General features: G+C 41.8%; 1 protein-coding gene across 1 annotated transcript; it reads left to right on the top strand.

Annotated features, from left to right (window-relative positions):
- The first annotated feature begins 9,498 nt into the window (after positions 1–9,498).
- Positions 9,499–18,773, top strand: LOC311123009 (NLR family CARD domain-containing protein 3-like). Its single transcript, XM_084197305.1, has 6 exons — positions 9,499–9,582; positions 9,748–11,548; positions 11,883–12,056; positions 15,236–15,409; positions 16,346–16,392; positions 16,926–18,773. Coding segments are annotated over exons 1-6 (2,733 nt in total). The 5' UTR covers positions 9,499–9,581; the 3' UTR covers positions 17,462–18,773.
- The last annotated feature ends 5,717 nt before the right edge of the window (positions 18,774–24,490 follow it).

Raw genomic sequence — 24,490 nt, forward strand, 5'->3', positions numbered from 1 at the left:
CTAAAAGTTAGATATATTTTTGGGTTCAGTGAAGAAGAACCTCTAGAGTTCTGATCAACGAAAGGTGATTGTTTTGAGGATGTGAACCCAGCAGCCTTCCAGTGGTCAGACCAAGCCCGCCCGTTTTTTCCAGCGCCCGGCCAGGGATTCGAACAAGCCACCTTCATGCCATAGGTCCAACTCCTGCCACAGCTCCAACTCCTTAGCCGCTGGGCGAAAACCTGAGTTACTCTTCACAAATAAGCATGAGTTAATATGCCAAAATGAAGACAACATGCTATGCAGACATTAATGGTATCACTTCTACATAATTATTATACAGAAATCATTGCCAAAAGCACAAGACATACGGTTGCATGTAGGTCTATATTATTTATGGATTGATCATATAGAAATATAGAAATATTATTTTTAACTACTCCAAAGCAATTACATGTGGCGCAGGAACCACTGACTCGCTGCATTATTCTATAGTATTATCAAGACACCTGCTGTTAACTCTTAACTGGTTAGGACAGCTCATGAGGTGTCCTAAATATCTGCCGACTAGGTGGGACTAGAGGCTTCATGCATAGCTTTAATTTATACCCATAAGTGTAAAATGTCTTTATTCTCAGCACTTATATGACACATTTTCTACTCTGAGACACTTTGTGGATATGGGCCAAGATCTCAAAATATTGTTATAAAATAACTTTGAATGTTTGCTTTAGATATACAAATAAATAAATAAATTTTACTAATGTAAGCCAGTGTAAAGACTGGGTTATGTATGCACTCACTAACTGTAAGTCGCTCTGAATAAGAGCGTCTGCTAAGTGATTAAAATGTAAATGTAAATGTATTGTGTTGCTCTGCTCATGTCCGCGTTCTGGAACTGCCCGCGTCCCCGTACAGAACTGTCCACGTCCACGTACGGTTTGGCGCCAAGCATATTGTCCAGTTACGCGCTGAGTGGGCTGAGGTGATGTTGGGGAATAACGACGGAGTTTGTTACAGTGTTGAGACGCCCAAGTTTACTTTTCAATTAGCTTTTTTGCATAATGGTCAGTAACAGTATGAGTGTAGCCAGATCCTTTTCACTCGCTATCCTTGTTTCATCTTGTGGTTCACCGGATTCGTCATCATCCTCGAGGGACAGACGAATGATCTGCTAGCTAGCCAAGCTAGTCGGTACAGCTAGCTAAGCTAGCTACTCTACCAGCAGCATCCTAGTTATCCTAGCTATCACTACATCATCACCGGCTGCCTGCATTTCTTGTGGACCGATGGAGCTCCCTGGTTGTTTCTTCCACCTGTTAAATACCGTGGAGGGCTTCTCCCTCTCTCGTTGACGGATGCTGGCTTCCTACCATCCCTGTGTCTGGTTCTCCTCTCTTCACTAGATGGACGGTAACTTTAGTGTTTAACCCCTCTGTGTCCAAGAACTGAACTTTTTGAATATTATTTTCGGGGCGCCTCAAGTTACATTTTTTACAACGTTTATTTCTGATAAAATTAGTTAATTGCATCCGCCATGGAGCCCAGTTTCATAATATTACCTTCTGTCCCTGGTTATGAAGTAATCGCGACAAAACAGGCCTTATGTTTGGGCATTTTTCACCCTACCAGCTCCTATTAGTTCTATTGAGCTCTGTGACACCGACTCACCTTCAGAACGTTCTATTCCCAGTCCATTGTTCTGCGTCACAATGCCAGCTTCACTATTGTTATCAATGAGACCTGCCTGCGTTAACCCTGTAGGTTTACCTCAGGTAACTTATTATTAACAAGGTTACGGCTACTTGGTGAGCATTAACCCTGTAGGTTTACCTCAGGTAACTTATTATTAACAAGGTTACGGCTACTTGGTGAGCGCGCGCACACTGTTCACCTGAGTACATGTTGTGGTCACCTATATTGAGGTGAGACACAGTTTAAGAGGCGATGGCTGGCGGATAGCCATCAAACATTCACATTTTCTGGTCATGGTTAACCATATTTGTTTTAAGAAAAAAGTGTACAATCTAAACAAAACGCATGTCCCTGTCCTCTTTTTCAAGATGTGGCCGATTTCAACAGCCAGAAGACATTTTTTTATTAAGAAATAAAAAAAAATTGGATGACTTGTTGTTTCTAAATGGCTGCTGGGTAATTTGATATGCATCGAAATCTTCGTTCGTAGGCATCAAATTGAGCGAATGCTGCGCAGGTTCACTGAGTTGCAAACCAAATGGGTATAATGGGGTGATTGTTGTATAATCGGGTGGTCTAGTTAATGGATTTGTAGATCAGAACTCAGATTATGAGCCTAGCAAGTGTCATGAATGAGTTAGGTAGTACCCACATACGGCCACAAGGAGGAGCAAGAGTGCCATAAACCCATACAGTTTTTTGCCATATAAACCCTAAACCCAACAATCAATCAAATGTATTTATAAAGCCCTTTTTACACCAGCAGATGTCACAAAGTGCTATACAGAAACTCTTAGCCTACTTATAACCTATTTTAGCCGTAACCCTAACCCCTAATTCTAGGGTAGGGTAGCCTAGAACACTTTTAGAAACTATTTTAGTAATAATATTATCTTAGTAAATACAATTATAGTATTAAATTGCGTTTTGATTATTTTGTTGTTATTTTATTATATATATAATTGCAAGACAGAACACTTGATAAATAAGAAACATTTGTTTTATTTTTCAAATGTGGTTTGAATTGGGTGACCTAGTAACCTCTGTGTGAATTGGCGTGGGGCAGGTTTGAGACTGATCAAATACACTTTATTTCTCAGCTGCCTCACCAACGTCTGTACGTGAATTAATAACTTTTAATTGCTAAATATTTCCAATAGATGGCAGCATAAGACCACAATGCATCAGTTATAGGCTACAAGCAGCAATATGATTGACATAAAATAGCATGCAACCAATTACTATATGTCCCATGATTTTCTAAAATGGTCACTCATTACTTTAGTTAGCTATATATCTAGTATTAGGCCTGTGTTGCTTTTGGAAGAGCAATTTAAATAGTGTATATAGCAGGTGTTGAACCCCTGATAAATAATCACTAGTCAGATGCTCCAACCTCAACCCTAGTATACATGCATTTTTAAATATCTAATATTGCAATTAAACAACCTCAGAATAGATAAGACAAGAATGCGTCTTCCAGCCCACCAATAAATTACATCATTTAACCCTCGCAGTTAGCAAGTGTACCTCAACATGCCCCTCGCTTCTGCTAGAAGGCAGAGTGCTCGCTGCTGGTTGATGAATCTGACAATGAAGGTACTAGGAAAATACGTTTTTCTCGACCAGAGGTGACTAAATTAATGTTCAGGCTTATTGATAATTGTTATAGTAATGAAGTATAATTTCAAAACATGAGCATAAAAACAGCTAATAATAAACATGAATCATCATTATATTATTTCACAGTAATCTGTTAAATGCTTTTTCAGTCGTTCCTCTTGCATTAGCAGTGTGGAAAGGGACAGTAAAAAGCGTGTGCAGGAGTTTTCTTGTGAGGGGGAGTGGTGGTGTATCCAGGGAGAAAGCTAAACTGATCTTCTGAAATTTAATTTGTGGTCTTATGCTACCATCTATTGGAATTGTTTAGCAACTGCAGTAGTACTGAATAAAGTATATCCTTACTAAAGTAGGAATTACTTAGAATTGCAAAATATGACATTTTCTAGTTCATTTTACCACTTACAACCATAACATAACCATTTATAGCATAACAAACAATGAAACTGACATAAACCAAAAACACCATACATTTAGTTAATCATCTTTCAAAGCAGAATTACTTTCCCATTGTTCCTCAACTGTAGTGTATGATATACCTTTTTCTAGCTGAGTCTCTACTTTTATCCAATGTTTGACTGTGTAAAACCTAGCAGTACTACTTATTTATCTGAGAGTGAGGCAGATATATTATTACTGTGTAAAACCTAGCAGTACTACTTATTTCTCTGAGAGTGAGGCAGATATATTATTACTGTGTAAAACCTAGCAGTACTACTTATTTCTCTGAGAGTGAGGCAGATGTATATATTATTACTGTGTAAAACCTAGCAGTACTACTTATTTCTCTGAGAGTGAGGCAGTATATAGTATTACTGTGTAAAACCTAGCAGTACTACTTATTTCTCTGAGAGTGAGGCAGCTATATATTTTTTTACTGTGTAAAACCTAGCAGTACTACTTATTTCTCTGCGAGTGAGGCAGATATATATTATTACTGTGTAAAACCTAGCAGTACTACTTATTTATCTGAGAGTGTGGCAGATATATATATTATTACTGTGTGAAACCTAGCAGTACTACTTACAGTGGGGGAAAAAAGTATTTAGTCAGCCACCAATTGTGTAAGTTCTTACACTTAAAAAGATGAGAGAGGCCTGTAATTTTCATCATAGGTACACGTCAACTATGACAGACAAATTGAGAAAAATAAATCCAGAAAATCACATTGTAGGATTTTTAATGAATTTATTTGCAAATTATGGTGGAAAATAAGTATTTGGTCACCTACAAACAAGCAAGATTTCTGGCTCTCACAGACCTGTAACTTCTTCTTTAAGAGGCTCCTCTGTCCTCCACTCGTTACCTGTATTAATGGCACCTGTTTGAACTTGTTATCAGTATAAAAGACACCTGTCCACAATCTCAAACAGTCACACTCCAAACTCCACTATGGCCAACACCAAGGAGCTGTCAAAGGACACCAGAAACAAAATTGTAGACCTGCACCAGATTGGAAAGACTGAATCTGCAATAGGTAAGCAGCTTGGTTTGAAGAAATCAACTGTGGGAGCAATTATTAGGAAATGGAAGACATACAAGACCACTGATAATCTCCCTCGATCTGGGGCTCCACGCAAGATTCACCCCGTGGGGTCAAAATGATCACAAGAACGGTGAGCAAAAATCCCAGAACCACACGGGGGGACCTAGTGAATGACCTGCAGAGAGCTGGGACCAAAGTAACAAAGCCTACCATCAGTAACGCACTACGCCGCCAGGGACTCAAATCCTTCAGTGCCAGACGTGTCCCCCTGCTTAAGCCAGTACATGTCCAGGCCCGTCTGAAGTTTGCTAGAGTGCATTTGGATGATCCAGAAGAGGATTGGGAGAATGTCATATGGTCAGATGAAACCAAAATATAACTTTTTGGTAAAAACTCAACTCGTCGTGTTTGGAGGACAAAGAATGCTGAGTTGCATCCAAAGAACACCATACCTACTGTGAAGCATGGGGGTGGAAACATCATGCTTTGGGGCTGTTTTTCTGCAAAGGGACCAGGACGACTGATCCGTGTAAAGGAAATAATGAATGGGGCCATGTATCGTGAGATTTTGAGTGAAAACCTCTTTCCATCAGCAAGGGCATTGAAGATGAAACGTGGCTGGGTCTTTCAGCATGACAATGATCCCAAACACACCGCCCGGGCAATGAAGGAGTGGCTTCGTAAGAAGCATTTCAAGGTCCTGGAGTGGCCTAGCCAGTCTCCAGATCTCAACCCCATAGAAAATCTTTGGAGGGAGTTGAAAGTCCGTGTTGCCCAGCGACAGCCCCAAAACATCACGGCTCTAGAGGAGATCTGCATGGAGGAATGGGCCAAAATACCAGCAACAGTGTGTGAAAACCTTGTGAAGACTTACAGAAAACGTTTGACCTGTGTCATTGCCAACAAATGGTATATAACAAAGTATTGAGAAACTTTTGTTATTGACCAAATACTTATTTTCCACCATAATTTGCAAATAAATTCATAAAAAATCCTACAATGTGATTTTCTGGATTTTCTTTCCTCATTTTGTCTGTCATAGTTGACGTGTACCTATGATGAAAATTACAGGCCTCTCTCATCTTTTTAAGTGGGAGAACTTGCACAATTGGTGGCTGACTAAATACTTTTTTCCCCACTGTATTTCTCTGAGAGTGAGGCAGATATATTATTACTGTGTAAAACCTAGCAGTACTACTTATTTCTCTGAGAGTGAGGCAGATATATAGCACTTTGCAAAAAACATGATTATTTGTCTCTCTGAAATGAAACCATCAAGTGATAGATTTTAAATAATCACATGTCTGTCATTGAACAACCATGCCATGATTAGCTACTGAAAAATCACACCAATCTCTTTCATAATTTCTTTAAACAGTAAAAGCTAATTTACGAACATTTCTGAAAATGGATATGAAGCATTTTGGGATGAAACTTGTTTCCCCATCTGAGCTCAGAGTAGATGAGAGATGTAATGTTTGTCTCTGTTGTGTTGAAGCCCAATCAAGCAGGAGAGACCAGCCTCCCCTGTACCCAGCTGTGTGTCCATGAAGAGTGACTGGTCTATGGGTCTTCCTATATCCTTTAGAGAGGGATACTTTTCTACTGAACAAAGGTAAGAAGAACTCATGGGTCATGGTCAGTGAGTTAAACAACACTGTCTCTAGTCATTTCTCCTCTCAAATCTTCCCATTTCTTTTTGTTGTTTTCAAAATCCATAGGCTAATCCTTTTAATCCCTATGTTCTATAAAGAACCTTCCTCAATCTCAAAGGTTCTTCGTAGATCCTTTTGAAGAACATTACATTTCTTTGGTATTCTGGTTAGCCATATACTATCTTGTTAAAATTCCATAGGTGTTATATTTAACAGTTTAGTCATTTAGCAGACGCTCTCATCCAGAGCAACATACAAGCACAATTAGGGCTAAGTGCCTTGCTCAAGGGCACATCTGCTTATTTTTCACCTAGTCGGCTTTGGGATTCAAACCAGCGACCTTTCAGTTACTGACTCTTAATGCTAGGCTACCTGCCGTGACAAGTTGCTCTCAACTAGCTCTCAAACTGCTGCGGGTCACTGGTGATGGTCTGGGCCTGTTTTGCTGCTTCAGGACCTGGAAGACTTGCTGTGATAAATGGAACCATGAATTCTGCTGTCTACCAAAAAATCCTGATGGAGAATATCCGGCCATCTGTTCGTGACCTCAAGCTGAAGCGAACTTGGGTTCTGCAGCAGGACAATGATCCAAAACACTCTGAATGGCTGAAGAAAAACAAAATGAAAACTTTGGAGTGGCCTAGTCAAAGTCCTGACCTGAATCCTATTGAGATGCTGTGGCATGACCTTAAAAAGGCAGTTCATGCTCGAAAACCCTCCAATGTGGCTGAATTACAACAATTCTGCAAAGATGAGTGGGCCAGAATTCCTCCACAGCGGTGTAAACGACTCATTGCAAGTTATCGCAAACGCTTGATTGCAGTTGTTGCTGCTAAGGGTGGCCCAACCAGTTATTAGGTTGTAGGGGGCAATCACTTTTTCACACAGGGCCATGTGGGTTTGGATTTTGTTTTCCCTTAATAATAACAACCTTCATTTCAAAACTGCATTTTGTTTACTTGTGTTGTCTTTGACTAATATTTACATTTGTTTGATGATCTGAAACATTTAAGTGTGACAAACATGCAAACAAATAAGAAATCAGGAAGTGGGCAAACACTTTTTCACACCACTGTATTTGTACTTTTATATTTGTCTGTATGCTAGCTCTCAAACAGCTGTGGGTCACTGTAGTGATGGAATAACAAAGCTTCCTGAAGCAATGAGGCTTTCCAACCAATTGTGTCAATTAGGTTAATTGCTCTGAGCTTCTTTATTCATTCACAATGCACATTGGTGACATCTGCTGGTCAGCAATAAATAGCAATGTGTGATTATCAGATAGAGGTCTTTTTTTCTCCACTGATTTGATCAAAACGCTGTAGCGGTAAGTCGTTGGCTTTAATAGCCTCCAGTCAGTTCACATCTTACATCATGCTGCGTTTTCTGCCTTCAAGTGGACTATTTTTCAAAAATGGAATCTATGGCATTATTGAGGATGTTTAAGAGAGAAGCTTATACTATACTAAATAAAACAAATTATTTGAACAACAGTGCAGAAAGTGTGGTTTCACAAAACTATTTTCAAAATAGTGTCTCTTCAACGGGATTCGAACTCCTACTCCCACGTCCCGGAATGTTCCATAGTTCCCTACTCTACCAGCTAAGACACCAGTCAGGTGAAATTATTTGTAAAAAATCCTAACTAAATGTATAAGTATGGTATCCAGTAGCAGTCGGTGTTTGAAAGCAGCTTAATCGAAGAAAGCATCGGAACCACGGTGAAATCAGTGGGATCTCGCATTTTGCAACACATGGTTTGAAAAAGCATGTGATCAAACGAAGCTTCGGACATCATTGATAACGTACTTCTGATAAAGTGATACACTTATCGGCACACTAATTCGAAGCTAGCTGCTTAGCGATTTCAACGCATGCCTTGGAGCTTCAGCATGAAACGTAAAATCACTAGATCACTGAGGAGAGAATTGAGAACCACTGACTTAGTCAACCATTTCTCAATTGACACAAGGCCATACGTGAGTCGTTCACAAGACACCGTCACTGGCCATAGTCCTACATAACTGTGTGTATTAACAGTCATTGCAGAACACAACACATTAGATAAACGTCAATGGCACTCACTCACTGTTGCACAAAAAGAGCTTTGAACAAACCACTCTGCAAAATATTCTAATGATCCACCGCCCCTACATTTTAAGTATCACTAAAACGCAAATGACCTTTTTTTGTGAGCTGCAAAGGACCATTGAATGGCTTGAAGGGTTCTTTGAGTCATTATGGTTCCACATATAACCATCACCTTTCCCAAAGAACCATTGCGGAACCCTCTTTTCTTAGTGTGTACATTCTATACTTTTGAAGATTTCTACAACCTTCTGAGTTCATATAGTTTAGTAATACCACTGTGGACATGTTTCTACAACCGTCTGTGTTCATATAGTTTAGTAATACCACTGTGGACATGTTTCTACAACCTTAAGAGTTCGTATAGTTTAGTAATACCACTGTGGACATGTTTCTACAACCTTCTGAGTTCATATAGTTTAGTAATACCACTGTGGACATGTTTCTACAACCTTCTGAGTTCATATTGTTTATTAATACCACTGTGGACATGTTTCTACAACCTTCTGAGTTCATATAGTTTAGTAATACCACTGTGGACATGTTTCTACAACCTTCTGAGTTCATATAGTTTAGTAATACCACTGTGGACATGTTTCTACAACCTGAGTTCATATAGTTTAGTAATACCACTGTGGACATGTTATCCATTCCAGAGGCTACTACCACACTCAGAGAGCAGAGTATGTTTTGTAATGTGTAGTTTGTTTTAACAGTTTATTAGAGCAATTACTGCACCTTCTTTTGTCTCTGTAGTAGAAGGTCTACTCTGTTAGATGATCAGTATTAACATCTACAATCTCTCTCTCCTTTATCTCTGTAGTGGAAGGTCTACTCTGCCAGAGGATCAGTCCGGGTGTGCAGTGTGTCAGCAGGTGCTGAGGGATCCAGTCTCTATCACCTGTGGACACAGGTTCTGCAGACAGTGCATCACCAGATACTGGGAGAAACCTGCTCCTTCAGGAGACTATGACTGTCCTCAGTGTAGAAAGAGATCCAGAACACGGCCTGTACTACAGCAGCTGAGTCAACCCAATAAAACAAGAGGCTCTGAAAACAGTAAGACCACTTGCACACGTGGGCCAAGTCAATACCTTAATATGATTTACAGTAGGTAACTACAATATTATGAGATAATAGAAGTTACTGTAGTTGTGGAAGGACCACTTTTCATCCTGTCAATTAATGTTTCTGATACACATCATTTTTCCTCTTCCCTTGTAGTGGATGACAGCCTGCAGAGAGCTATAGTAAACCATAAAGACAGTCTGAAAAGGAGGTATGAATGTGTGATAGAAGGTATGGAAAAAGCAGGGAACCAAACTCCCCTCAACAGGATTTACACAGAGCTCTACATCACAGAGGGAGAGAGTGAAGGGGTTAACAATGAACATGAGGTGTGGCAGCTAGAGACAGCATCCAGGACACCAACCTCACATGACACAGCAATCCACTGCAATGACATCTTTAAACCCTTACCAGGCCAAGAGAGAAGCATCAGAACTGTGCTGACGAAGGGCATCGCTGGCATCGGAAAAACAGTCTCTGTGCAGAAGTTCATCCTAGACTGGGCTGAAGAGAAGGCGAACCAAGATGTGGATATCATATTTGTGCTTCCTTTCCGGGAGCTGAACTTGATTAAAGATCTCCAGTACAGTCTTCTCAGACTTTTAAATGGCTTCCACACAGAACTAGACATAGGCAATGCAAAGAAACTCACTGCCTGTAAAGCTATGTTCATCTTTGATGGTTTGGATGAAAGCAGACTTCCATTGGATTTCCAGCACAATGAAAAGGTGTCTGATGTCACCCAGACATCGTCTGTCGATGTTCTGCTGACAAACCTCATCAAGGGGAATCTGCTTCCCTCTGCTCTCCTATGGATAACCTCCCGACCAGCAGCAACCAATCAGATCCCCCCTAAGTGTGTTGACCAGGTGACAGAGGTGCGAGGGTTCAATGACCCACAGAAGGAGGAGTACTTCAGGAAGAGATTCAGTGATGAGGACCTGGCCAGCAGAATCATCTCACACATAAAGACATCAAGGAGCCTCCACATCATGTGCCACATGCCAGTGTTCTGTTGGATTTCTGCAACAGTCCTTGAACACATGTTGAGTACAGACAAGAGGAGAGAGATGCCCACGACTCTGACTGAGATGTCAATGCACTTCCTGCTCATTCAGACCAGCCTGAAGAACCAGAAATATCATGGAAGAGATGAGATGGATCAACAGGAGCTCATGGAGTCAGATAAGAAAATTATTCTGAAGCTGGGGAAGCTGGCGTTAAAAAATCTGGAGAAGGGTAATCTCATGTTCTATGAAGAAGACCTGAAAGAGTGTGGCATTGATGTCAAAGAAGCCTCAGTGTACTCAGGAGTGTGCACACAAATCTTTAAAGAAGAGTCTGTGTTATTTCAGAGAGTGGTGTACTGCTTTGTTCATCTGAGCATTCAGGAGTTTCTCTCAGCTGTCTACATGTACCATTGTTACACAACCAAGAACATGGATGCACTGAAGCCCTTCCTCAAGAGAAAGTCTAGAGCTGCATCTGAAGAGCTAACCTTGCATGAGCTGCTGAAGAGTACCGTGGATAAAGCCTTGGAGAGCAAGAACGGACACCTGGACCTCTTTGTCCGCTTCCTTCATGGCATGTCACTGGAGTCCAATCAGAAACTCCTACGAGGTCTGGTGACACAGACAGAAAGCAGTCCAGACAGCGTCCAGAAAACAATCCGATCCCTTAAGGTGATGCAGAGGAAGAACATCTCCCCTGAGAGGTGCATCAATCTCTTCCACTGTCTGATAGAGATGAAAGACCATTCAGTACAGGAGGAAATCCAAGCGTACTTGAGGTCAGAGAAGAGATCCAAAAACCTCACACATTCTCAGTGTTCAGCACTGGCCTACATGCTACAGATATCAGAGGAGGTTCTGGATGTGTTTGACCCGAAGGTATACAAGACATCAGAGGAGGGTCGTAGGAGACTGCTCCCAGCTGTGAGAGGATGCAGGAAAGCTCTGTAAGTATTGATGGAGATATCCCACACCAAAATACATTGTAGTTACAGCAGCATTTCTATTGGCTGACTGGCTCTGTAAGTACTCATGTGACTGTCCCCTCAGATCAAACTTTACTGTATGTAAGAACAACAATATTTTCATTGGCTGACTAAACTTTCTTTCAGCTGAAAAGTCTTAAACAAACTGTAATACAAACGGATCAGAAAAGTTGTAGCATTGAGACATCTATACACAGTGTTCACATTATTAGTGCAGGGGTAACAGTGTAAGCAGGGAAGCTAAATGTAACATTTTAATACAACCTGTCCCTCATGGTATTTACTCTGTTGACAGACTCACTGGCTGTAAACTCACAGACACATCCTGTGAAGTGTTGGCCTCAGCTCTCAGTTCAAACCCCTCACACCTGAGAGAGCTGGATCTGAGTAACAATAACCTGAAGGATTCAGGAGTGAAGCTGCTCTCTGCTGGACTGGGGAATCCCCACTGTAAACTGGAGACTCTGAGGTCAGTATTCCTGTAGTTGGTCAACAAGTGATAACTGTTCACCAGATCCACATGTGTTTACCAGGCACACATAGTCCACACCATATGTGTTTGGACAGTGAAGCTTACAGTTTTAAATTTGGTGCTATGCTCCAGCCTTTTGGATTTGAGATATAATGTTTCATATTAGGCGACAGTACAGAATGTCACCTTTTTATTTGAGGGTATTCATACATACCTGTTTTACTGTTTAGAAATGAAAGCACTTAATGTATCTAGTTCTCCCATTTGAAAAAGTCATAAGTATTTGGACAAATTCATTTAGTCCAAAGTTTAGTATTTGGTCCCATATTCCTTACCCACAGTGATTACATCAAGCTTGTGAATCTACAAACTTGTTGAATGCATTTGCAGTTTGTCTTGGTTGTGTTTTGGATTATGTTTTTCCCAGTAGAAACTGAATGGTGAATTAAGTCCTGTCATTTTGGAGTCACTTCACTTGTATTGTCAGTAAGAATAGAAGATGTTTCTGAACACTGCTACATTCATGTGGATGCTACTATGATTATGAATAATCATGAATGAATCGTGAATGATGATGAATGAGAAAGTTACAGAGGAACAAGGATCATACCCCCTCTGTTATTGGTAATGGTGAGAGGTTAGCATGTTTTGTTGTAGCCTCTGTAACTTTCTCATTCATAATTGTTCATGATTCATTCATAATTTGTATTAATCATGGCATTATCAGGATTAATTTAGTAGTGTTTAGAAACATGTTATCTATTCACTTAGACAGAAGATTACTCCAGTCATCATCCACCATTCAGTTACTATTGGGCTAAACATAACCCAAAACACAACCAAAACAAACTGCAAATGCAACCAACGAGTTTGGGACCAAATACTAAACCTTTGACTACTTTAATACACTTGAAGTGAATTGGTCAGAATACTTTTGACTTCTTCAAATGGGGGGACTAGATACATAAAGTGCTTTCATTTGAAATGTTAGCTTCTCTGTCAAAATAGATATGGTGTGGACTGTATACTCAATACAATCTAAATCTGATACCTCACCGTCTGTCTTTTGACTGATACTGCTTTTTAAACTGCTCAGGTCAGTCTACTCAAATATTTGTACTATACAGTGAGGGAAAAAAGTATTTGATCCCCTGCTGATTTTGTACGTTTGCCCACTGACAAAGACATGATCAGTCCATAATTTTAATGATAGGTTTATTTGAACAGTGAGAGACAGAATAACAATAAAGAAATCCAGAAAAACGCATGTCAAAAATGTTATAAATTGGCTAGGCCACTCCAGGACCTTAATGTGCTTCTTCTTGAGCCACTCCTTTGTTGCCTTGGCCGTGTGTTTTGGGTCATTGTCATGCTGGAATACCCATCCACGACCCATTTTCAATGCCCTGACTGAGGGAAGGAGGTTCTCATCCAAGATTTGACAGTACATGGCCCCGTCCATCGTCCCTTTGATGCGGTGAAGTTGTCCTGTCCCCTTAGCAGAAAAACACCCCCAAAGCATAATGTTTCCACCTCCATGTTTGACGGTGGGGATGGTGTTCTTGGGGTCATAGGCAGCATTCCTCCTCCTCCAAACACGGCGAGTTGAGTTGATGCCAAAGACCTAGTTTTTGGTCTCATCTGACCACAATACTTTCACCCAGTTCTCCTCTGAATCATTCAGATGTTCATTGGCAAACTTCAGACGGGCCTGTATAAGTGCTTTCTTGAGCAGGGGGACCTTGCGGGCGCTGCAGGATTTCAGTCCTTTCACGGCATAGTGCAGGGTTCTTCAATTCCGGTCCTGGAGGGCCGAAACACTTGTGTTTTTTTAATTTCTACCTGGTAGTTAATTGCACTCACCTGGTGTCCCAGGTCTGAATTAGCCCCTGATTAGAAGGAGAGGATGAAAAACAGAGGTGTTTCGGCCCTCCAGGACCGGAATTGAAGAACCCTGGCATAGTGTGTTACCAATTGTTTTCTTGGTGACTATGGTCCCAGCTGCCTTGGGATCATTGACAAGATCCTCCCGTGTAGTTCTGGGCTGATTCCTCACTGTTCTCATAATTCCTGTATTTCCTGTAGTTCCTGTAATTCCTGTAATTCTCCTGAGTGGCGCAGTGGTCTAAGGCACTGCATCGCAGTGCTAGCTGTGCCACTAGAGATCCTGGTTCAAATCCAGGCTCTGTCGTAGCCGGCCGGCGACCGGGAGACCCATGGGGCGGCGCACAATTGGTCCAGGTAGGGGAGGGAATGGCTGGCAGGGATGTAGCTCAGTTGGTAGAGCATGGCATTTGCAATGCCAGGGTTGTGGGTTCGATTCCCACAGGGGGCCAGTATGAAAAAAATTAAAAAAATATTGCATGCACTAAATGTAAGTCGGTCTGGATAAGAGCGTCTGCTAAAATGTAAATAATCATTGCAACTCCAAGAGGTGATATCTTGCATGGAGCCCCAGGCCGAGGGAGATTGACAGTTATTTTGTGTTTCTTCCATTTGCGAATAATCGCACCAACTGTTGTCACCTTCTCACCAATTGTTTGGCGATGGTCTTGTAGCCCATTCCAGCCTTGTTTAGGTCTACAATCTTGTTCCTGACATCCTTGGAGAGCTCTTTGGTCTTGGCCATGGTGGAGAGTTTGGAATCTGATTGATTGATTGCTTCTGTGGACAGGTGTCTTTTATACAGGTAACAAACTGATATTAGGAGCACTCCCTTTAAGAGTGTGCTCCTAATCTCAGCTCGTTACCTGTATAAAAGACACCTGGGAGCCAGAAATCTTTCTGATTGAGAAGGGGTCAAATAATTATTTCCCTCATTAAAATGCAAATCAATTTGTAACATTTTTGACATGCGTTTTTCTGGATTTTGTTGTTGTTATTCTGTCTCTCACTGTTCAAATAAACCTACCATTAAAATGATAGACTGATCATTTCTTTGTCAGTGGGCAAACGTACAAAATCAGCAGGGGATCAAATACTTTTTTCCCTCACTGTACATGTTCTATCTTGAAGCAATAATCTGATCATTTCTAATAATGATACATTAATTTATGAATAGATATGGCAGGTTTCAGGACACTGATGTATCTGAATATGTTGAAAAAATATACTGCCACTATTTTCACCACCAAAGAATAGCAGTATGGTTTTAATATGATTTGACTCTTTGTCAGGCTGTCATTCTGTCTAGTCACAGAGGAAGGCTGTGCTTCTCTGGTCTCAGCTCTGAAGTCAAACCCCTCACACCTGAGAGAGCTGGACCTGAGCTACAATCACCCAGGAGACTCAGGAGTCAGACTGCTCTCTGCTGGACTGGAGGATCCACACTGCAGACTGGAGAAACTCAAGTATGTAGAGGGTTTATGTCAATGTTCATATCAGACATGTTGGAGTTATCAGGCTAGTTAAGACAAACATTCTGACCACCACTTGGACTAAGTTATATAAAGACTGTGTGTGTGTGTGTGTGTGTGTGTGTGTGTGTGTGTGTGTGTGTGTCCAGAGTGAGTGTGTGCACGTGTATCAGTACACACACTGGACACACATACACACTGGACACACACACACACACACAAAGGACGCACACACACACACACACACAAAGGACGCACACACACTCACACTGGACACACACACACACACTAGACACACACACACACACTGGACAAACACACACACACACTGGACACACACACACACACATACTGGACACACACCGGACACACACACAAATACAAACACACACTGGACACACAAACGAACACACACACACTGGACACATACACACAAAGGACACACACACAAACACACACTGGACACACACACAAACACACACACACTGGACACACACAAACACACAGACTTACTCACACTGGACACACACACAAACACTGGACACACACATACACTGGACACACACACACACACTGGACAAACACACACACTAGACACACACACACATACACTAGACATACACACACAATGGACACACACACACAATGGACACACACACTGGAAACACACACACACACACACTGGACACACACACACTGGACAAACACACACACACACACACACACTGGACACACACACACACACACACTGGACAGACACACACACACACTGGACACACACAAACACACACACACTGGACACACACTGGACACACACACTGTGTCCAGTGTGTGTGTATACAGTGTGTGTATACAGTGTGTGTGTCCAGTGTGTGTGTGAGTTCAGGTGTATCCCTCAATGACTGTCTGTTCTTCTGCTTACCGCTACAGTGCGGAACATGGTGGAGAGAACACAATGAAACCTGGACTTAGAAAATGTGAGTGTTGACTGCTGTGAAGAATATGACTAAGAATAAGTCTTAATTCAAGTGAAGTCAAAGTCAAAGACCACCATCATTACTTACTTGGTCATATTAAATATCAGCTGTAGTTCTACAGAAGCACAAATCAGGGACACCAAAGTTTACAAAGAGTTGCTTTGACAATGTGTGTGTGTGTGTGTGTGTGTGTGTGTGTGTGTGTGTGTGTGTGTGTGTGTGTGTGTGTGTGTGTGTGTGTGTGTGTGTGTGTGTGTGTGTGTGTGTGTGTGTGTGTGTGTGTGTGTTCAGTTTGTCTGTGTGTGTGTGTGTGTGTTCAGGATGTGTGTGTGTTTGTGTGTAATTAATGGGAATAAGTGTGTTTTATATTACCATACAGTATAACATATGATCATTCAACAAGTCTCAAGTTACCTTAACTTCTCCTTTTGATACCTAGAAACATCTACATTAAATGAATTAGTGAAAAGTGAGTTAACATTCTAATGTGAATGATGATGATTTCTAATATTGTGTCTGGTTTCATCCATCAGATGTCTGTGATCTCACACTGGACCCAAACACAGTAAACAGATTCCTCTCTCTGTCTGATGAGAACAGAAAGGTGACATGTAGGACAGAGGAGCAGCCGTATCCTGATCACCCAGAGAGATTTCAGGTCTGGGAACAGGTGCTGTGTAGAGAGGGTCTGACTGGGCGCTGTTACTGGGAGGTAGAGTGGAGTGGGGTAGGGGTTGTTATAGGAGTGGCATATAAAGGAATCAGCAGGAGAGGAGGGGCTAATGACTGTTGGCTTGGATACAATGACAAGTCCTGGAGTCTGTTCTGCTATGACAACAGTTACTCTGCCAGGCACAATAATAAGTCCACTACCATAGACGTCCCCTCCTCCAGATCCCACAGAGTAGGAGTGTATCTGGACTGGCCAGCCGGCACTCTGTCCTTCTACAGAGTCTCCTCTGACACACTGACCCACCTGTACACATTCCACTCCACATTCACTGAGCCCCTCTATCCAGGGTTTCATCTTTGGTATCGTGGCGCCTCAGTGTCTCTGTGTCAAACATAACATGATGTTTCACTCTAATCATGGTCATGTTCAGTAAGACACACTGGAGCAACAATGTTGAATAGCTCTCTAGTGTGTAAACATATGATTGTAAATATTCATGAATACACACCATTGAAGTTGACAGACATTGTCAACTAGAGTCATTCAGTAATAGAATGAATCACCACACTGTGTTGTAAAAACTGGTTTCATTTAGAAATCATTGATATTGTTGTTATTGGGCTTCTTGGTGTACTCAAAGGAAATTTTTCCCCAGAACCACTAGTTAATGCTGAAAGGTTCAGGTTCCACAGGAGACATCAGGAAGAGGGAGAATCAGTAACAATGTTTGCTGCTGCATTAAAGAAACTACCAGAACACTGAGTTTAATGCTGTTCTAAATGACATCATTAGAGACAGACTAGTATCTGGGCTACGGAGTGAAGCTACACAAAAGAGACTGTTGACTGAAAGTCATCTGACCTTGGCAAAGGACATTGAAATCAGTGTGTCCATGGAACTAGCTGCTAAAGAGGCTCACCAGTTGAGTTCATCAGGAACTTAGTGGGTTCATCTAACAATCCTAATCATCAGCTGATACATTTTAATCTCATACACAGGGTAAACCTTCCACCTAGAAAACATCATTTAATGAACATATTAACCTCTCTTCTGTGTGATCTATGTAATCAATTTAAGGTTCTGTATTTATTTTTCTCAGTTCACCTTGTGTTCTTGAACGTAGCCCTGTTTCTTTGTGTTCTTGAACGTAGCCCTGTTTCTTTGTGTTCTTGAATTAGCCCTGTTTCTTTGTGTTCTTGAACGTAGCCCTGTTTCTTTGTGTTCTTGAACGTAGCCCTGTTTCTTTGTGTTCTTGAACGAAGCCCTGTTTCTTTGTGTTCTTGAACGTAGCCCTGTTTCTTTGTGTTCTTGAACGAAGCCCTGTTTCTTTGTGTTCTTGAACGTAGCCCTGTTTCTTTGTGTTCTTGAACGTAGCCCTGTTTCTTTGTGTTCTTGAACGTAGCCCTGTTTCTTTGTGTTCTTGAACGTAGCCCTGTCTTCCATGTTTGTTCATTGATTCCACCTGTGTTAGTTACTCACCTGGTCTCATCAGCTCCTTATTTAGTTCAGTTCATTCTGTTTGTGTCTTGTGAGGTATTGTTCATTTTGACTCTACTAAGACTTTTCCTAGCTTTGGGAGAACCAGTTATAGCCTTCAGTCCTAGTTTTGATTCACCTGCCTGTTTGCCTACCTGTGTATGACCATTGCCTGTCTGTGACCACGATTCCTGTCTTCTGTAAAGGCGTAATAAACACCTGCCGTGCTCTGGGCGTGAATCTACACCTTTTTCTCCCTGAGTATTCATTTTTTTTTTGTTTTTAGTCATTTAGCAGACGCTCTTATCCAGAGCAACTTACAGTTAGTGAGTGCATACATTATTATATATATATTTTTCATACTGGCCCCCCGTGGGAATCGAACCCACAACCCTGGCGTTGCAAACGCCATGCTCCACCAACTGAGCTACATCCCTGCCGGCCATTCCCTCCCCTACCCTGGATGACGCTGGGCCAATTGTGCGCTGCCCCATGGGTCTCCCGGTCGCGGCCGGCTACGACCGCCTGGATTCGAACCAGGATCTCTAGTAGCACAGCTAGCACTGCAATGCAGTGCCTTAGACCACTGCGCCACTCGGAAGAGTACTGTAATTAAATTTAATGAAATTAATTACAGTACCCTAATGTTAAGTGTCATAAATGTATAGTTATTAGGTGCATCTTTAAAGATAATAAGAAAGAGGGAAAAAGATAGAAACTAAATGAAATGATGAAAGTATAAAATAGTAACCATCTGGTGAGCTAATACCCTGACCCTACCACAAACCCACCAACCCCCTCCCCAACTGAGGGAGTTAATAAACCATACCCTTAGACGCTAGTCTTTAAGCTAGATGTACCTGCTATGCATAGCATCGCCCCAAAGAGGTTCATTCTAAATGATATGGATATGGCATTAGAAGTGCATAGACTGTTCCCTGTAACATGAATATATTGTTAGTCGAGTCACAAAATACAATTTGAATCAAAGCGACAAACATCGGCAACATAATGACTGAACTATTTAGCCCCACTTGAGCATGTCTCAACAACAACAAAACAACAGAGGATGTGTTCATAGTCACCAACAGCGCCTACCCGCACACACAAATGTCAACCAATCGCCATTTTTATTTATTTTATTTATATTTCCCCTTTATTTAACCAGGTAAGCCTGTTGACAACAAGTTCTCATTTACAACTGCGACCTGGCCAAGATAAAGCACCAAGGCGCCCTCAAACCTGCGCTGTGAAACAAACGCACCCAAGCAGCACAGGAAAAAAGACATCAAGCTATGATGAATAAATGGAAACCTTTACCAGACGATAACTATTATCCCTCAAATATAAAATAGAGACAATTAGTTAAACAACCACCATCCTCCTGCGTTCACCCTCCCAACCCCCCATTATATATATTTATTTACACATGTACACACACACACAACTGTCCAGCTATCAGCTAGCTGGCAGTTAGGTGTCCAGCCAGTGAGGAGCTTCTTCCCTGCCTCGGTATCACTAACGCTAGCATACATCTCTAACAAGAAACAAGCCAGCAAACGTAATAGTAGCTGAAAATTCCCTGAAGTAATATAAACACCATAGTTAGGCTTGAAATCCAGTCAAAAGCCACATCACTATTTAACCAAACCCCACTGGACCTCTATGGGTAAAATAAAAGTATACAGAAAGAAAATGTAACTACCTGGCATAGTGTGGCTGTAGCTATATTAACACCCTGGTAAACTTAGCGAGCTGGCTAAATAGCGCAGTCAACATTAGCTATGATCCAACTTTACCTGGCCTGTCATTATGGCGCTAGCCATGTAGCCAGCCAGCCAGTCAACATTAGCTATGATCCAACTTTACCTGGCCTGTCATTATGGTGCTAGCCATCTAGCCAGCCAGCCAGTCAACATTAGCTATGATCCAACTTTACCTGGCCTGTCATTATGGCGCTAGCCATCTAGCCAGCCAGCCAGCCAGCCAGTCAACATTAGCTATGATCCAACTTTACCTGGCCTGTCATTATGGTGCTAGCCATCTAGCCAGCCAGGCAACATTAGCTATGATCCAACTTTACCTGGCCTGTCATTATGGTGCTAGCCATCTAGCCAGCCAGCCAGTCAACATTAGCTATGATCCAACTTTACCTGGCCTGTCATTATGGTGCTAGCCATCTAGCCAGCCAGCCAGTCAACATTAGCTATGATCCAACTTTACCTGGCCTGTCATTATGGCGCTAGCCATCTAGCCTGCCAGCCAGTCAACATTAGCTATGATCCAACTTTACCTGGCCTGTCATTATGGCGCTAGCCATCTAGCCTGCCAGCCAGTCAACATTAGCTATGATCCAACTTTACCTGGCCTGTCATTATGGTGCTAGCCATCTAGCCAGCCAGCCAGTCAACATTAGCTATAATCCAACTTTACCTGGCCTGTCATTATGGTGCTAGCCATCTAGCCAGCCAGCCAGCCAGTCAACATTAGCTATGATCCAACTTTACCTGGCCTGTCATTATGGTGCTAGCCATCTAGCCAGCCAGCCAGTCAACATTAGCTATGATCCAACTTTACCTGGCCTGTCATTATGGCACTAGCCATCTAGCCAGCCAGCCAGCCGATCCTATGAGTCATTTGGTTGTATCCTCATGTTCTAACAGTTCACTATCCACTGTATCCAAGTTCAAAAGACAGTTCCTCCTGATGTAGTAGAAGTAGTAATAAATAATAGTCAGATGTACAACAATAGTAAAATCAGACTCTGTGTTTTGATACGCCTGTCTCAGAGACTGGATTGGATTCAAAATTGGGTTTTAACAACTGGAAGAAGGCAACTTAAAAAGAGGGGGGATTTGAAATTAATGCAAGGGCTCAATCAGAAAGCTGTAAAAAGTAATGCAACACTGGTAAATGCCCTAAACAAGGAAAACAACAAACAGGTTCAAGAAAATCAGGACTATATTAAAACAATAGGAGAAGTACTACTACTTACAGCCACACAAAACATTGCACAAAGAGGACACGATGAGTCTGCAGAGTCTGATAATAAAGGGAACTTCATGGCAATCCTAGAAACAATAGCTAAGCATGACACAACTGTGGAAAAAAGGTTGACTTCCATTCATAATGCAAAATACCCAAGCAAAGGGATTCAGAATGAGGTTCTGAGTTGTTTGGCAGACATGGTTCCAACAGAGATGATAGAAGAAGTGGAAGACAGTGAGGTCTTCAGCATAATGGCAGACGGAAAACAAAAGATGTTAAAACAAAAGGATCAGATATCTCCAGTACTCAGGTACTATTTCAGTGGAGCTGTCCATGAGAGCTTTCTCCACTTTGAATCGGCTGATCCACTAGATGCAGCAGGGCTTACTGACTAAATCATACACATATTAGAAAGTCATAGTCTTGAATACAAAAACAACCTAGTAGGCCAAGCATATGACGGTGCTTCAGTTATGAGTGGCAAGCATTCAGGCGTCCAGGCAACGCATTAAAGAACAAGCAAAGCCTTTTACCTCCACTGCAGTGCACACTGTCTAAACTTAGTTTTAGTGGATACAGTCAAAGCTGTCCCTGAGGTAGGACAGTTCTTCTCCTTACTAGAAAGACTGTATGTCTTCACATCTGGGTCATATGCACATCCAAAATGGCTTAGCGTACAAAGAGAGATGTACCCAGGTGCACCTAGAGAGCTTCAGAGACTAAGTGACACTCGCTGGGCATGTCGATATATGGCTCTACATACTATTATGGATAGATTGCCTGCCGTTAAGCGAGTCCTGCAAGACATAGTCCAAGAACACAACGGTGACAGATCTGTTGAGGCACGAGGTCTGCTTGCACAGATAGATTTACAATACATTGTGTTCCTTGTTACACTCCATAAAGTTTTTGGAGAAGCAACATTTCTATCAGATATGCTACATTCTTCATCACTTGACCTGTCAAAGGCTGTTGATTTAGTTGAAGCCTTAGTTCAAACTTTGAATGACTACAGGGATGAGTCATTTTCTGATGACCTATGGAATGAAGTGTTGAACACAGCTGAGCAATGTGATACTGCAATACAGCCACCTGCAAAACCTTGCCTTGGGAGAGGTGTGCACATTTCATGGGCGGGATCTGTACCCAGGTGTCCTATGGGAAAAACCAGTGTCTTGACCATTAGACCAAGAGGTAATGCCCTCTTGACCTGAGGGTGACACTGATTTTGAAGTTGAAGGCAGGACTACCTCATTACCAGATCATGAGACAGACTCATGTTTTCTCCACACATGGGATAGTGTAAAAGGAACTTTGCCTAGGAAGCCCATGCTAGAAGTGTTAGGAGGTGGAAGTTAGAGAATTAGTCCAGGAACTGAAAGGTCACTGGTTTGAGTCCTGAGCCAGACAACAAAACGTGGGATTTGATCTGAACTGGCAGGTCTGTGACCAACCCCCTTCAGAAAGACAAATTCCCTTTGTTCCCTGTAACATGGACTAATAAAGTTGTACTGTACTGTGCTGCACTTTATTGAACAGAACCTGAGAGTCCAGCATGTCAGGGGATGGGGTGGGGGGTGGGGGGGGGAGCAGCAGTGGGGGATGGGTAACTAGTCCTTGATTGGCTGTAGACCTGGGAGCCACAACTGCCAAGAGAAATTCAATCTACCCTTTTTATCAGCCAAGCCAACATAATGTTTTACACACCATTTTTGTGGACTGTTAATGTTTATATTTAAAATCAACACTGAGCTTTTCATGTTATAATCTGTTATTTATCAAATATGATAGTAAGATATTGAAACCATATACAATATGCACTAGAAATGGTTGTAATGAAAACCTGGGACACTCCTATAGACCTATGGAATTATGAGGGGGGGGGGGGATTATTTATATCTGAAAGATATCAAGTAATTTAGGATTTGAAGTCAATTCTTGCGTGGGAAACTGCAGTCTGGTTTGTTTGTCTGAGTGAACAGAGCAGTTGGGGGAAGGGAATACACATACAATGTTTCAATCTCCAACTGTCTTGTTTCACAGACTCCTGTGAGAGAGAATATAGTAGACGGTTGCTGTCAAAAAGTGATTGGTGAGTTTTCCTGTGTCCTGTGTTTATGACCTTTTAAGGACATCCTGTCCGGATGTTCTCTTCACTATTTAGGGTGTGCTTATGTAACTTGATAGTGCAGCTGTTTCTTTGAAGTAAAGCACATGTTTGAAATAAAAAGTAATGGCCTGGTGATTGATGTGTCGTGTACTGACCTAGTTGAACTTAAAGTTTGAACTGTTTGAAAAATGTGAAACAGTTGGGCATTTTTTGTAGTGAGCTTATGGAGCTGCTGTGTAGTGAGCTTGTGACCCCTTGTAGAATGAAAAAGTAATTTCTGGGTAGGTCTGCCTGAGTATAAGTAAGTGTTAGACTTGTCCTGTGAACACTACGAGCGACAAGAAACCTCAAGAGAGATCAACCACAGAAAACTCCAGAAAACACGTCTCCTAGACCAATTCTAGGTGTGTTGTGTCCTTCATGTCTGGGCCACAAGGACAAAACTATCAATGCCATTCTTTGTGATGCACCTGATTGTTTTAATGGTGGGATTGATATGAGTGGAGGCCAACCGGACGATTCAACAATGAAGATTTTCACACACAGCTGTCTCAACAACCTTTTTCAGCCAAAAACCAGGAGTTTTTCTCCTGCGTTTCGCTATGAGGGAATGGCTTAAGATAAGACTTGCTCTATGTCAGATCTAAAAGGCCCTGAATGGAACATCCCTGCCTGGGTACGCACTGGAAGAGGAAGTCTGTGGGCCAGATGATTTGAAAGTCATACGAATCTCTTCAGTAGCGTAGAGTCCAGACTCCAAAGTGACAATTTTAGGTTGTTCTGAATTCAATAGCTCAAATGCCACCCAATCAGTTCGTATGTATTTTCAAACGCTTGCACAGAGGTAAACT

The sequence above is a fragment of the Coregonus lavaretus genome, assembly GCF_964263955.1.
Source record: "Coregonus lavaretus genome assembly, contig: HAP1_SCAFFOLD_3298, whole genome shotgun sequence".
Taxonomy (NCBI): domain Eukaryota; kingdom Metazoa; phylum Chordata; class Actinopteri; order Salmoniformes; family Salmonidae; genus Coregonus; species Coregonus lavaretus.

Excerpts from the sequence above, each read along its gene's own strand:
- LOC311123009 (XM_084197305.1), top strand. Across the intron at positions 15,410-16,345 it reads TGCAGACTGGAGAAACTCAA|TGCGGAACATGGTGGAGAGA; the intron begins GTATGTAGAGGG and ends TTACCGCTACAG. Across the intron at positions 16,393-16,925 it reads GAAACCTGGACTTAGAAAAT|ATGTCTGTGATCTCACACTG; the intron begins GTGAGTGTTGAC and ends TTCATCCATCAG.